The 15,939-nt window shown below is 39.3% G+C and overlaps 1 protein-coding gene across 1 annotated transcript in view; it reads right to left on the bottom strand.

The window, feature by feature from the left end:
* Nucleotides 1–119: 119 nt before the first annotated feature.
* Nucleotides 120–15,939, bottom strand: part of prkra (protein kinase, interferon-inducible double stranded RNA dependent activator) — a 24,848-nt gene continuing 9,028 nt past the window's right edge. The window contains exons 3-8 of the mRNA XM_048598996.1: nt 13,592–13,694; nt 13,318–13,393; nt 11,441–11,558; nt 5,093–5,214; nt 2,877–3,069; nt 120–2,276 (exon numbers count right to left, since the gene is read on the bottom strand). Of these exons, the coding sequence (XP_048454953.1) occupies nt 2,119–2,276; nt 2,877–3,069; nt 5,093–5,214; nt 11,441–11,558; nt 13,318–13,393; nt 13,592–13,694 (770 nt within the window). The 3' untranslated portion in view covers nt 120–2,118. The remainder of the gene's footprint in view (nt 2,277–2,876; nt 3,070–5,092; nt 5,215–11,440; nt 11,559–13,317; nt 13,394–13,591; nt 13,695–15,939) is intronic.

The raw sequence follows: 15,939 nt of genomic DNA, 5'->3' as shown, positions 1-15,939 counted from the left end.
TAAATCAGATGACGGAACGCCTGAAACACAAGGTTTGTAAGAGACAAATTTCCTGAGGTTACCAAGCTAACTCAGATATAAAATTATGTAAGTGATTCATTTTTGAGTAAGTCTGCAGATGGATTTATGTGAAACTTTATTGGTAAAGAATCACTATTTACAAAGCATGCTGGCAAGCATACAGTCTTCTAAAGTCAATCACTGGTTGATTGTTTATGCAAGGTTGTTAGAAGGGATTGTTTTGCTTGCACACAAAGTATTATAAATAAATATGGATTCAGTACAAGAGGATTAGGGTATCCAAATGCTTTCTAAAGCATCGAGACCACAGCAGTTATGTTTTGCTTATTAAAAATTGATAGCCTATAGCCAGGATTACTTTAAATAAATAACAAGGGAAATTCCAATTGCTGCATGGTACCCCAATTATACAGTAATTATGATATCAAGCTACTTGTAGAATTGTACAAATGCATTTACAGATTGCCAATTTGTTAGAACTTGAGAGAAAACGTTTCTTAAAAACATCTGATGAAAACTCTTGAAATATAAATAAATAAATTTTGGCATATTCTTTGACTCTTAACATTAGCATACACTTATCAGCTTATAAAGCTACGAAAAATGTGCTTTTATATTAATTCTTCTAAAAAGTATGTTGATTTCTGTTTGAAAATGGTCTGATGCAGAAGTGTAATTAACTGTAAGTACCAGTTTATAATGAAAATTTGCAGGTGAATAACATCACTGTGATGATACTATGGCTTTAAGAGGTGTATTTTGTCCTGATCCTTTTTTAAAGTGAAGAGAGGTTGAGACAAAGGTATAAAGCGGTCTGCTCAAAGCCAATAAAGTAAACAGCTTGTGAGGTCTTGGGTTTTTTTCTTAAGTTGGAACAGTAGAAGCCGCCTAAAGGATAGGGTCAAGCTCCCACAAAACCAGGACTTTTAGTTTTAGCTTTCAGCAGTTGCTGGGGTCTTGAAGCTGAATGTGGAAGCTCTTATTCCTCTCTGATTACTACTAAAAGCTGGGGTTCTCTTCCTGCTGCTAGAATTGCATGTGAGACAATTTATTTTACTGAATTTGCCTTTGTCAGGAGTGCGTTTATGGGATGTTACTATATTGGAACAGTTAATTCGTAGTAGTTTATACATGTTATTTCATAAAGCATTTCAATAGAGTTACAGTTAAGCCAATTCTTTTATTTTGTCTATATTTTAATTGTAGTGCGAAAATAAAGCATGTTTTGCATAAAGTCAAGTTTTTTAACTAACTGAAGCGCATCTGGAACGCAACATCTTACACTTACCTTTAAAATAAGAAAAAGTTAGGGTCTGAGCTATCTTAATATATTTTGAGGGGGTTTGGTCTGGTCCAGTCCATAACAGTTGCCCTATGTAACACTTGTTAAATGGTAAATTAATTTCTTATCAAAAAAATCATTTGATAGAATTACTTTGGTATATGACCAACCTAAGGAAGCGGAGACATTCAAAATGTCATTTAGAAATATTACATTAAACTTACAAGCTAGAACATGAAGGATAGAGAAATTTGACTGATCTCACTGTCAGCTCTCAATCTAAATCACACTACAGAGAACCGGCAGCTGCAGAATTAAGTGGTGGTAGAGTGAACTAATTAATATTATGGATATGTAACTTTACAAATAAACTATTTTTGAAATACTATTGCCTCTTTTAGCTTTGAGTCAATAAAACCCTGCTCAATGTTTCAACGTTATTTCAAATGATTTGATGTCATTCATCTTCAAACATTTTATTGGACAAAAATGACAGCTAGACTTGTGTTTGCACATTTTACTTTACAGAAAGAAAGCTTCAAAAAGACTGCCATTTGTCACATAGCGGGAAAATGTTCAAAAATCAGATTCTTAATATATTACTTCTCTCAGGGACTGTAATTTATTTAATTAGTCCAGGGCTTTTCAGAGTTTTAACAGTAAGGAAACAGATGATTGTGTACATGCACATACAGGTACATCCTATTCTTTAAAATGCTGCTTAAAACCTCAGGCTGTGTTTCAATCAAATAATTTTTAAAAAAATATTTTTGTTTTTTTTTAAATAGTGCCACCTGGGTGAAATTTGAACCTGTTTAATTTTTTCCAGCAATAATCTTCAAATACTGCAGTGCATTGTGGGCAGCATCATTGTGAGCATTACCACGAGAAATTCCCGTTCCATGGCACACAGTAACTGGCCGAGTTGAGAGTTCAGCCAAACATTGATACTGCCCATTCACAGTCAGCTCATCTGTAACAAAAAAAGTAACAGTTTTTTTAATTGCCCCTCCAAGTAAAATACAGACTAAACAATTACAATCATTTGCCTTTACAGAAAGATGTCCTCACTTTAATCATTCATGAGCTGTATCTTTCTTAAACATTTGGTGTGAGATAATCATCAATGTAAATAACCAAGGCTCAGGTAAAATGAATACTGGTCACCGTCAGTACAAATACATGGCATTAAAAAGATTTCACTTGCAGCGTCACGACAAAAACTCAAATTGAGATGCTTCTAGCAAACACCTCTGAACATTCAGCCCATTTCAAAAAAATGAATTGGACAAAAATGTAGAATGTAATTAGATGAACTTAATAATTTCAAACAGTGTGAACATATAATAATTAAGATGTAGATTAGTTATTGTTGGGAAGAAAAGCAAGATTTCAATAATGTAATAGTCTTAGTGCTGTATTACAGCTTTCACTGAGTACAAGAATTATAAATTGAGCAGACTACTTTTCTTTGAATATTACTAGTTTATTACGTATTCTGACTGGGTATTCTAATAGCTAATGATTTTTATTTCTCAAAGCTGAATAAGTTACATTGTTATAATGTATATACCTATATCCAGGTAAGAGATATCAAATCCTTGCTCATCCATCACTTCTGCCAACATCTGAGTGTAATCAGTGTTGGGAATGCTGAGTGGACTCCTTTTCAGTTGGTTAATTTTTTCTCCAGATAAATTTCTTAGCAGGTCGCAACAGATTACTGGTATCTTCCCCCTTGGACCATTCCATTCATCTCCAGATATCTGAAGGACATACAATATCAAACTTGATGTTTACATTTAATAAAATCAACTGATCACACTTTACCATACACAATTAAAGGTAACACACAGAAACACAAAACTACTTCATTTGACCAAATTAAGAATATTTTTGGGACTTTTTAAAGTTAGGTTTTCTGACCTAGTTGACGGTTTCAGGCATCCAACTGGGTTTAAAAGGTACACATTCTGCATAACCTATTATGGATTCCCAAACAGCCCATGAACCATGAATGCATTTCTGTTTATACTTCTTACTACTTATTCCACAGGTTTCGATTATTTTAATTTGAGAGTGTTACTATCAGAAGAATAGATATAGAAATTACTTGTTACATAGATAAGTGTCACATAGTTGAAGACAAGAGAATAGGAGAACTGGAATGTGTAGACTGCAATCAAATCACATAACATTAGAACCAGACAAGCTATAGTGAAGTACAGTATAGGAAGAAAGAGAATCATCCTCAGCACACAAAGGGACATTGTAATTAGAATAGCTGCAAATGCTAGAAACCACCATAATCTAGTGAAGGGCATAGTGATAGACAGGTTGGGGTAAAGCCCTCTGCGACACAAAGAGAACAGGGATCCTATTGTTAGTAGACCTAAAGGGATCATTTAACTTGAGGACAAGATGAATGCCTTGACTGAGTAGGGTGAGGTGCGGTCAGAAACACAGGGATGCTACCGACGAGGAATGCACACCAGAAGCTCCATTAGCAGGTCAAAGGAACCCAGCACTGTGTAATGCACACTGGATTACAATCAGCTGTGTGTCAAACATCCTGTCTTTATGATGCTCAAAAAAACCTACATAACCAATGAGATGGTAAGATTCGCAATTTGAGTCATATTTACACTTGGGGAAGTAGCATCTTGGAGTGCCGTTTCCCTTGTGTACATGTGAATCAACACGTTGCCTTCTTTGAACCAACTGCCAAGTTTGAAGTATCATCTTAAAATACATCAGAGCCTGAAGGTTTGGAAATCTGTTCCTACTGCTACTTTCACATTGTAATTTAGGAATCAGCCAACATTCATTTCTGTGCCTGTTGGTAGTTTACGATAAATGAAGTTTATCAATACCTATTACCAACTTTATAGGTGACCTTTGAGAATCCATGCTATACATTCAAGTGGACCAGAATGACAAATTGGACAGTCCTGTGGTACATTTTGTAAATTAAGTAATCTCAAAATATCTCAATCTGCAGTTTTGTATGGATTTAGTTTATTCTTCTTGCTGACAGTATCCATATGAATCCACCAGAACACATACAGCTGTTGTTGTTCTTTTATTAACTGCTGCTCTCAAACTAGCTTGTCAAGATCCTCCTAATATTAATGTCACAAATCAAAGAGATATGTTAGTAATTTTCCAGTTACATTCCAATCTCAGTTTAAATCTTACTAATCATAGAAATGTTTTGGGAAAAGCGAAGATGTCTGAAGGACTATATTGCAATTGCACATCAGATTTTCAAAAAAATGCAGCTTCTCTGGTTTTAATCAGTTGGAAGCAAAGCAAGATTTGAACAACTTGTAGAAACACCAGGGGGAGCCTTTATCTGAAAACAGGACTGGAAGTGAACAACAACAGTGAAGAACCATTAAATTGAAAGTAATCTTATTTTAATCTTTCTAATTTCAGTAGCTACGATGACAAAAAACAGTGTTCTTGCAAATTCCAGACCACATTGGAGATAGAAATACAATTTGATTATTTTCATGCCACTAACATTCGAAGTTGAACATTAATCTTTAAACAACATGTTTTATGTAATTTATGATCTTCCCAAACCTGATTGCAGCTTCCACTCATAAGTCTTCCTCAAAGTAGTTGGTGGGTGGGGGGGTGCATGGGGAGATCAAAAGTCTTATTTCAGTTTTGTTAAAACTGTAATCACAATCCATGGAAATAATTACCAACTGCTGCAATTTTGTCCAGGTGTAAACCTTTTACTGCATACCTCAAACTTTCCCACTTTGATTGTACTCTTACCAATGAAATATCAGCATTATTGAATTCATCCTCCTGTTTCCAGCCTGCAGGAATACTCCGTAGTTTGGCAATCATCTTTTCTGCGGCATTGCGTTTTGCCAATTTTTTTGAAGTACCACAACCTATACATAAGAATTGAAAGTTCATTGTTCACTGTCAATTTTGTGTTCAAGTACATTGCTGATAATAATTTTAGTTTATAACTTCCAATTTTGTTACAGAATTGCAGTTTCTTTTAAAAATCTGCAACAGAAGTAATTGTTTGCCTAACGACAACTTGCACTTATATACTGCCTGTTAATTGTACAAAAAAGAAGACATGGTTTTGCTTCTGGAGTCAAGAAACCAACGTTACAACTGTTTCTGGGTCCTGGCCCCATCCTAGTAGCCACAGCTTGTGATTTTTGTGACAGTGGGTTGGACAGACATTAGCATTGCTAGTGCATAACAGAGGTGGGGCTCAGAGCGCAGCCCTAATTTAAAAGCCACCATGTTCAAAAGAAAAGATTCTTGCACCAGGGACTCGAGAAACCCTTGCATGCAAAGCAACACAGGCCCCTGGTTCTCCAATGCCAACATTTTAGATCTTCTTGGAGGTACAAGGGACAGGAGGAAGGTTCTGCTTTCTGCAGAACAGAAGGCAGCTACCAAACCAAAGAACACTGCTGCATCTGATACAGCAGATGTGTAGTCTCCAGGACCTGGGTCCAGTGCCGTCAAAGATTGAATGACTACAGTAAGACGAGTGCATTAACAGAGCCTGATGACAGGTTTCTGGGTGTTCAGCTTCCAGCAGAGATGCCTGAAGGTGCATGCTGCTCCTGAGCGGGACTGGAATATGTCTACATGGTACTGACTGATTCCTCAGACAGATACAGCCACAATGCTGCTGAGGACCTAGCCACACTGTTTCATGCATCATTTATCAAGGAGCTGGACAAGCACACCAGCAGTGCCTCCTTGCAGCATAAAAGGGCTCACAGTGCCAGAGAGAGGGTTCTGACTGGAAGAGAAGGGTCTCATTTCCACATTATCACTGCCATAAAGACAGCCATTGAAATTACCAGAGGAGACCCCCATAGCAGCAAGTCAGGAAAAATGAGATACGATATAACTAAAAAAGAAAGCGTAAAGATACTCTAATCTATTGGCAAAGAGGAAAAGAAGTGCACTTCTCCTGGTTGGCCTCTTTTTCCTTAATTCTATGGTCTGACAACATGCCAAAGATTTGACTGCATCAGGATGCCTTAGCATTTCAGGATGTACTATCACAGTCTATTCATGATCTTTCCTAGCGTCTTCCACAGATTCTGACAGAGGATAAATATTCAGTTCTGTGCAGGGTACTGCAAGAAATGAATACAGGGAAACCAGCGCAGCCACTAACTTACAGATCTTCCACTTGCACAAAGGGGAAGCAATGGCATAGTAGGTATTGTCACCAAACTAGTAATCTAGAGACTCAGGTTAATGCTCTGAGACATGGGTTCAGACCTTACCACAGTGGGGAGGTGACAGCCTAGAGGCATCATCACTGGACTGTTAAACCAGAGACTCGGCTAATGTTCTGGGGACCCGGGTTTGAATCCTGCTACGGCAAATGGTGGAATTTAAATTCAATTTTTAAAAAAATCTGGAATCAAGAGTCTAATGATGACCAGGATTCCATTGTTAACAACGACAGAAGTTGCTGGAAAAGCTCAGCAGGTCTGGCAGCATCTGTGAAGAAAAGTCAGAGTTAATGTTTCAGGTCCAGTGACCCTTCCTCAGAAATTCTGTTTTTGTTCCTGATTTACAGCATCTGCTGGGTCTTTCAGTTTTTATGATTCCATTGTTGATTGTCAAAAAAAAAACCCACCCGTTCACTAATGTCCTTTAGGGAAGAAAACTGCCCATCCTTACCTGGTCTGGCCTACCTGTGACTCAAGACCCACAGCAATGTGGTTGGCTCTCATCTGGGCAGTTAGGGATGGGCAATAAATGCTGGCCTAGCCAGAGATGCCCTTATGCTATGAATGAATTTTTAAAAAAGGGAAACTTTAATTCATAAATAGGAATCAAAAGCTAGCCTAAAAATGAAACCATTGTAAAAAATCTGGTTCCTTACTTTGCTTCAGGAAAGGAAAATTTGTCAATTGGTCTACCTACATGCAACTCCAAATCCACAGCAATGCAATTTATTCTTAAAATGTTCTGAATTGACATAGCAATTCACTCAGTTCCATCCAATTGCTGCAATTTCTCATAAAAGGAACCAAACATAATACTGGAGATTGACGAAAATACTGGAAACAACAACAGCACACAGAGCCCTGTTGACACTGCACAGTCCTCCTTTCTAACATTTTGGGGTATGTACCGAAGTTGACAGAGATGTCCTACAGACTAGTCAAACAACATAGTTATTTTCAAGGATCATACCTAATAGATAATAACAATCTCTGGACGAATCCACCAGAGGTAATGGCCTTTTGAGAGAGAATTACCCTGGTCGTCCTTAACATTGACTTTGACCCCCATGAAAGCTCACGGCATCAACTCAAACATGGCCAAGGAAACCTGCTGCTGATTACGACCTACCACCATCTCTCAGTTGATGAATCCATTTTCCTCTTCATTGAACACTAATAAGCAGAAGTATCCCATTCCTAAACAACACAGCTGGTAGACTAGACCTGCAACAGGGGGTGAGAGAACTAACAAGAGAGAAATATATACTTGACTTTATCTTCACCAATCTACTTGCAGCAGGTAGATCATTCCACAGGAGTAACCACTGTGGAGCTGAAATTCCCCAGCCCACCAATCACGTATCATTACCACTCTGCTGAATGGGATAGACCTCAGAGATCCAGCAATGTACGACTGGGTGTCCAATAAGTGTTATGGGTCATCAGTAACAGCAGAGTGGTTTTCCAACTGTTGCCTAATTGCCTGGCATATCCCCACTCTATCATTACCATCAAGTTAGAGGTCAACACTGGTTCAATACAGCATGCAGAGATGCATGCTAGGAGCAGCACCTGGCAAAGCACCAGGCATGACTAAATATGAGGAGCCAACCGGTTGTAGCTTCATTAGAGGAGTTACTTGCAAATCAAGCAGTATAAGCATCCTGCAATACATACTTTAAGAATCTCACAACCAACAGATCAGGTTTAAGCTCTGCTTTCCTTTTTTCAAAAGGAATTCGTCGTAAAAGTAAGGACGTTACGCTTCATGGGGATTAGTGAGACCACATCTCAAGTGCAATGCACAGTTTTGATCTCCTTATTAAATAAAGGATGTAAATGATATGGAGACAGTTCAGAGGTTGTGGTTTACTAGACTGATATCTGAAATGAATGGTTTGGGCCGACTGGGCTTATTTCTACTGGTCTAGAAAAGTGATAGGTTAATTACTTGAAACATACAAGATCCTGATGATCTCGACAAGTTGAACGTAGAACAGATGGGGAATTCCAGAACTGTTGTATATAAAAAAAAAAATTGAGTTGCCCTTTTTGGACACAGATAAACTTTAGAACTTTAGTTAAGCCACTAGAACTTTAGTTAGACCACACTTGGAATATTGCGCACAGTTCTGATCACCACACTGCCAGAAGGATGTGAATGCTTTGGAGAGGGTACAGAAAAGGTTTACCAGGATGTTGCCTGGTATGGGGGATTTTAGCTATGAAGAAAGGTTGGATAGACTAGGTTTGTTTACACTGGAATGCAGGAGGTTGAGAAGTTTATAAAACATTGTGAATGGCCTGGACAGAGTGGAAAGGATGAGGCTTCCCCCTGCCCCAAAACAAAAGTGTGAAGGGGTCAATTACTAGGGGACACAGGTTCAAGGTGCAGGGGAGGGAAGCTTAAAAGAGATGTATGAGGCAAGTTTTTCCACACAAAGGGTGGCGAGTGCCTGGAACGCGTTACCAGAAGTGGTGGTGGAAGCAAACACAATAGCAGCATTCAACAAGTACCTGGGCTAACATATGAAAAGGAAGGGAACAGAGGGATATGGATCCTGTAAGTGAAGACAGTTTTAATTAGGAAGGGCAAAATGAGTCGGCGCAGCTTAGAGGGCCGAAGGGCCTGTTTCTGTGCTGTAGTGTTTTTTGTTATGAGGATAAATAACTCACACGCCATACCTCCAAGGGCAGCAGAGTGGAACCACTGAATATTTTGAGACAGTGGCAGATAGATTGTTGTCAGGCAAGAGAATCAAATGTTATTTGGAGCAGGTTGGAATGTGAAATTTTTGATTTTATTGAATGGAGCAGTAGGCTTGAGTGACCTACTTTTACTGCTAATTCATATATCCATACATTCTACCCCATCCAGTCATGAACGGTGATGGACAACTAAACAACTCAATGGAGGCGGCAGCTCCAAAAATATCCCTACCTCAATATAAGGATGTCCCGCATATCAACGATAAAGACAATAAAGTATTCCCATGCAACTTAGGTCAGATTTGCGGACAATACATCTCAGCCTCCTACCAAGCACTTCAACATCACAGATGCCAACCCTCAGTTAATTTGATTCACCCCACGTGATATCAAGAAATATTGACAACACTGAATATTGCACGTTATGTGAATTGACAATGTTCCAACAATAGTACTGAAGACCCATGCTCCAGAACTAGCTATGCCTCTAGCAAAGAGGTTTCAGAACAGTTACAACACCGACGTCTAACTGGTAATATGGAAAATTGTCCAGGTATATTATCCAGGAGAACAGAACAAATCATACCCAGCCAACTGTCCCAATTGGCTTTTCTCAATCATCAGCAAAATGACATACTGACAGCTACTGGAAGGAAGTGAGCAGTGTTGCCAGGTATGAGGTCTTCCCTGTAAGGGTACAAATCTCAGTGACCATTCTAGATAGGTAAAGTCACTCACAGTTCCTGTTCTGCAATACTTCAAGGTTGTTCTGTCATTGGCAATATAGCATGTGCTGAGAATATAGCCTTCCTAGTCTTCCTGTCCCTCATCCATTTCTTCTGCTGCTTAGGATATTGATCCTTATTGCCATTTGACACAAAATCTGACTACAGTACTTCCGTTACCAGCTGCTATCTTAGTTACCCTCAGCTATGCTCTGGAACTCTAATCCCCGTCATGATACTCACAACCACCCCCACTGCCACAGTGCATACAGTCCAGTCACTCCTCAACACACTGAACTGCACCCATCTAACAGCTGAGCACTCCTTTTGGTAGTGTTCCTTTTCTATGGGCCCACCTAACTTCATAGCAGTGGCAAAGATTGGATATGTTGTGCTGTCACCTCCATGCATCTGATCTGTCTCTGATCAATGTCCCCCACCAAAACATCAAGCTGGCTCTTGACAAGCTGACAATGAGTTCAACAACAAGATTAACTGGTCTCATTCTGAAATAGGGGAAGGCTGGCCTTTTGACATTCCTATGCTAAAATATTGAGCCTATTCTGCCAGAACACTGAATGTATTCAAGAGACGACTATATGTAGGACTTGGGGCGAATGGGATCAAAGGTTATGAGAAGAAAGCAGGATGAGGCTGAGATGGACGATCAGCCATGATCGTGAAGAATGCTGGAGCAGGCTCATAGGACCAAATGGCCTCCTCCTGCTCCTATCTCCTTTGTTTGTATGAGATTTTACACTAGTACTAAAATACATTTTTCTTCCAGATAGCTTTTACTCACTCTTGCTTTGCCCCTTCCTAATACCAAGGGCTCTTGCAACAAGATCTCAACCAAGTTGTTTAGAACTAGGTTTATTCACAGATTACGTGATCAAGACAGTTCCCCATCAGCCCACATTCTATGCAGAAAGCCTCGCTGCAAATTAGAAGTCACCTGATAAGATTAGAAAGACTGAGAAGTTGTGTATTTGTTCAGAACTGTAACTACAGTTGACATCTATTATTTATAAGCTGGGTTTACAGAGAGAAATCACATAGGAAATTACTTAACAGAAATAACTGGCATCTGGGACATATGAAATCACTGTCTTCAGAATTACACACTTGCAAGGTGAATCAGGATTGAGTAGTCTGCCTGCTCATATCATGGTTCTCGTCCTGAACTGTGGAGATACTTGCAGCAGTTCAAGGCGGCAGCTCACCATCTTAAGGGAAATAAATGCTGGCCTAACCACTGATGCCCATGTTTCAAGAAGTAAAACAGTAAATGAGAATTCTCCAAAGAAATTTAATGTAGGACAGTGCCTGTTGCCTTCTTAAATTGGTTATAAAAATTGTGCATGAATTAATGTTTAAGAACATATATTAAACTACAAATACTATCTCATTTAGAACTACGACAAAGTCTCACCTTGGACTCTTATAATATGTGTGTTTCATACCTGTTTCAACAAATTTTTCTACTGTGCAAATCATTGTAAATTCTTTTTTGTGAGCAGGACCTGATTCCTCTGCAACAGCGTAATCTGGAAGTCTCCATCCTTTCCGCACAACCAATTCCTAGTAAATAATATGTTAGCAGTTTTACTGTAGAATTCTCAGAAATCTAACAAAGCTGCTACTATAATGAGCTACTGGAAATATGAAATATAAACACTTAAGAAATAGGGACAGTAAGTCATTCAAACCTTCAAGCCTGTACCATGACTCCTCTCCTACCTCAATTCCACTTTCCCATGCTATCTCCAGATCCTTCAATTCCTTCAGAATCCAAAAATCTGTTAACCTCTGCCTGAAATATGTTCAATAACAAGATCCAAAGCATTCTAAGCACAAAATTCCAAAACCTTAGAGTAAAGAAATTTGTCCTAAATGACTGACCCTTTATTCTGACAGTGATCCCTAGTTCTTGCTCCCAGGTCACAGGAAGATCCTTCTGACATCTATCTTCTCCAATCTTTTAAGTATTTTCTGTCTGAATGAGATTTCATCTCATTCCTTCCAAAATCCAGGAACTACAGCTCCAGTCTAACCAATCTTTCTTCAGGATTATCCTCTCATTCCAGGAACTGGTTTAGTGAAAATTTGTTGCATTTGTTCTAGGCACAAAGATACTAAGTAAATACAGCAAGGCGGTGTGGACTTGTTGGGCCGAATGGCCTGTTTCCACACTGTAGGGATTCTATGATTCTTCAGTCTTGTATGCTAAACCTTCTCCATTGGAGGTGTTGAGGAGGTCAAGTCAGAAAACTTCTCAACCTGGCAGACCCATTTCTTCTTTAAAAAGGTACCTGCCCACAATACTTTTTGTTCTAGGGAGACCAGAATGGGATATGGTTGGGCCTTCTATTTCAGGAGACATTTCAGATGTGTTTTTAGCGTGCCGAGATGGGCTGGTTAGAAGACCTGCTGCTGTTCCCTGGGACTTTGGGCCAGATGTATTAAAAGGTTATTAGATCCCCTAGCCTTAATACCAGACACCCCTCCCAAATGTTTTCTCATAACTCCCACACAAACTTTTACATGCCTTCTTATTGCTCCCTCTATGCCCCTACGCCCATGTATTCTCCATTGCAAATCACCCAGTACCCACTATGGGCAGACCTCAGGATATTTTTGAAATGAACAGCAAAAAAAAAATAAACTTCTCATTTAAACACATACTGAAAATTACCGAACTTAAAACTCCTTATATCAATCCACTATAAAAAAGCACAAACATTGATCCTACAAACCACAAAGACAGCAAACCCTTTCATAACTTCCTAAGACTGTCAAAAATGTCCATACAGGTCCCTGCCATGACAAGTGGCACTGAACCTTTAAAATTCAGCTATCAAAGAAAAACATTCTAGCTCTCAGACAATAGCACCTGTTAAATTTGTAAAAACGATGACTAAGATATTTTTAATTTACAGCATAGCTGTAAATCAAAGCGCTCTAACAGCTGGTGTTTTTTTTCCAGAGAGCTGGTGGATTTTTTTTTAAATTAAAAGATTCTGGACATTTAAATCACTTCAGATCATTACACGCACTGTTTTATTCAGTTTTGATTGCAATAAGGGCATCTCTCCCACCGGAAAAAGCATTCCAATGCTTATACAAATTCCATATCTGTATAATGGTCAACCTATCACTATCATTGGAAATTTGGCCTCTGCAATCTATATGAAAATTAAAGTCACCTCTGATTATTGATTTATACTTTGCTGACACACAACTGCTATAATAAATCCAAATGAAAAATACCAAAACAAGCAAACATTTACAACTGGAACTGCAGATTAAAATGAAAGAAAGAGGACTATCCTCATCTCACCTGAAGTGTACCAATAGGGTTGGGAGGATTGTGTGGCTGCTTTGAGGTAATGGGTTCAGATTTTGGCAAAGATTGGCTGAAAAGAGAGCAACTGATATATGTATTTCATACAACATCCAGTCCAAGAATAAAGCATTTTTTCTGAAACATTTTGATCTCTTATACAGTTAAAAGCAAGAACACTTACAAAAAAAAACTCTGCATCTTGTCAGGTGCTATGCAGTAAATGTAAGTTAAATATCAGACCATTTATGAAACGCAGCTGCCTTCTCACCTCATTCCATCACATTCAGGGTCTTCCAGAGTTCCTCCATTCAGAACATTGAGTACAGCTGCTGCTGCTTTGTGTTTTGCAGCCTTCTTGCTTTGACCTTGGCCTATAATGGAAGGAAAGATTATCTATTTGGAATGGAACTATTTGATGACAGTTTAAAAAAAGATGTTGATATAATATCAGAAACACTCGTAAGAATAACATTACATTCATCTATTCAGAATGCAACAAAAGAAAGCAGATGAAGTCTGGACCTTGAATAAAAATGTGCGCGCATAAATCAATCTGTACTTGACACAGAAAGCATACACACGGACACAATGTGAACCAAGCAGTAAAGTGGTTATTAATATTAAAAGTCACTGCTTAATTTGTTATATAATTGGTTAAACCAGACATCGACATTGCTTCATCACCAAGTTTGCATAAATGTCTTGCAAGGATAGTCAAATTTCAGTTTCTCTCTCGTTAGGGGACACAGACAGATTTAAGATTGATAAGGTTTCCCATAAAAGTAATGTGAATTTCAGAATAAATTTCCAATGCAATAAATGGATTATTTAAATGAGGAGTTAAAAAACCCATTAAAATCGCTGAGGTAACTCTTTTATTCCACCTTTTCACCTAAGAAGCAGAACTAAAGAGAGACAGAACTAGGATCCAAGTCCTGATCACCAGAGAACTCCTTATGTTTGTTTTAGTTAACAGAGACTTTGGTTCACTTCTAGTGGGTTACATTCTGAGTTGTCTTGGTAGAAGTTATGTTGGTATTGGTTGGGGACAGAGTGTGTTTATGTGAAAAGAGAGGTATGTCATCAACTTAGTCCCACTCCCTCATTCACATGCAGCCAGCACGTCCTGTCACTCACCCAGTCACATTCCATTCCAGAATAGATACAGAAATGAAACATTGTGGATAATTGCACGTCAGTGCAAGCCACAAACAGCAGGACAAATCCAACCAAACCAATTACAGCCCCAATCTAATTTTAATCATCAGCAAAGTGATGGAAGAATGAAAATACTATCAAGCAGCAAATACTCAGAAATAGACTGCTCACGGACATCAATTCCTGTTCTGTCAGAGTCACTCAGCTCCTGTCCATGTTACAGCTATGGTGCAAACAAGGAAACAAGAGCTGAACTCCAGAGATGAGGTCAGAGTGACTGCAACCCTCGCAATGGAATCAATGAATATCACAGGGCAAACTCTGACTGTTGGTATCATACCTGGCACATAGGAAGATGGCTACGGTTGTGGAGGTCAGTCATCGCAGGTCCAGGACATCTCTACGGAAGTGCCTCAAAGTAGTGTCCTAGGCCCAACCAACTTTAGCTGCTTCATCAATGACCTTCCCCTAACGCAAGGTCAGAAGTAGGGATATTCATTGATGACTGCACTATGTTCAGCACCATTTGTGATTCCTCAGATATTGATGCAGTCTAAGTCCAAATGCAACGAGACCTGGATAACATCCAGGATTGGGCTGAAAAGTGGTAAGTAACATTCATGCCGCACAAATGCTATGCAACAACTATCTCCAATAGGAGACAATCTTCACCACCCCTCGACATTCAATGGTGTTACATGACTGAATCCCCGACCATCAATATCCTTGATGTTACCAGTAAGCAGAAACTCAACTGGACTGACAATATATAGGAGCTACAAGAGCAGGTCCGAGGCTAGGAACATTGCAAGTAACTCACCTTCTGACTCTCCAAAGCATGTCCACCATCTACAAGAGAGAAATGATGATTGTAATGGGATGCTCTCCGCTTGCCTGGATGGGCGCAGCTCCAAAAACAAAGTTTGACACCATCCAAAACAAAGCAGCCCGCTTGATTGGCATCACATACAAAAGCATTCACTCTCTCCACTACTGACACTCAGGAGCAACAAGATGCACTGTAGAAATTCACCAAAGATCCTTAGCCAGCATATTCCAACCCACAGTTACTTCCATCTAGAAGGATTAGGGCAGCAGATACATGGGAATACCATCACTTGGAAGATTCCCACCATCCTGACTTGGAAATACATCACCACTCCTTCACTGTTACTGGGACAAAATTGTGGAACTCCCTCCCTCATGGCATTGTGGGTCTACCACAGCATGTGGACAGCAGCGGTTTTGGAAGGCAGGGCTCCCAGAATCTTCTCAATGTCAAACTTCCACCCACTGTAACCAAACCTCCCCGGGCAACTCCCTATACAAATCTTGTCCACCAACCTCTTGTCCACCAACCTCTTGTCCACCAACCTCTTGTCCACCAACCTCTTGTCCACCAACCTCTTGTCCACCAACCTCTTGTCCACCAACCTCTTGTCCACCAACCTCTTGTCC

This window comes from Rhincodon typus, chromosome 7 (assembly GCF_021869965.1).
Source record: "Rhincodon typus isolate 14 chromosome 7, sRhiTyp1.1, whole genome shotgun sequence".
NCBI lineage: Eukaryota > Metazoa > Chordata > Chondrichthyes > Orectolobiformes > Rhincodontidae > Rhincodon > Rhincodon typus.
Note: the sequence above shows the minus strand (reverse complement) of the source record. Positions and strands in the feature narration are given on the sequence as shown.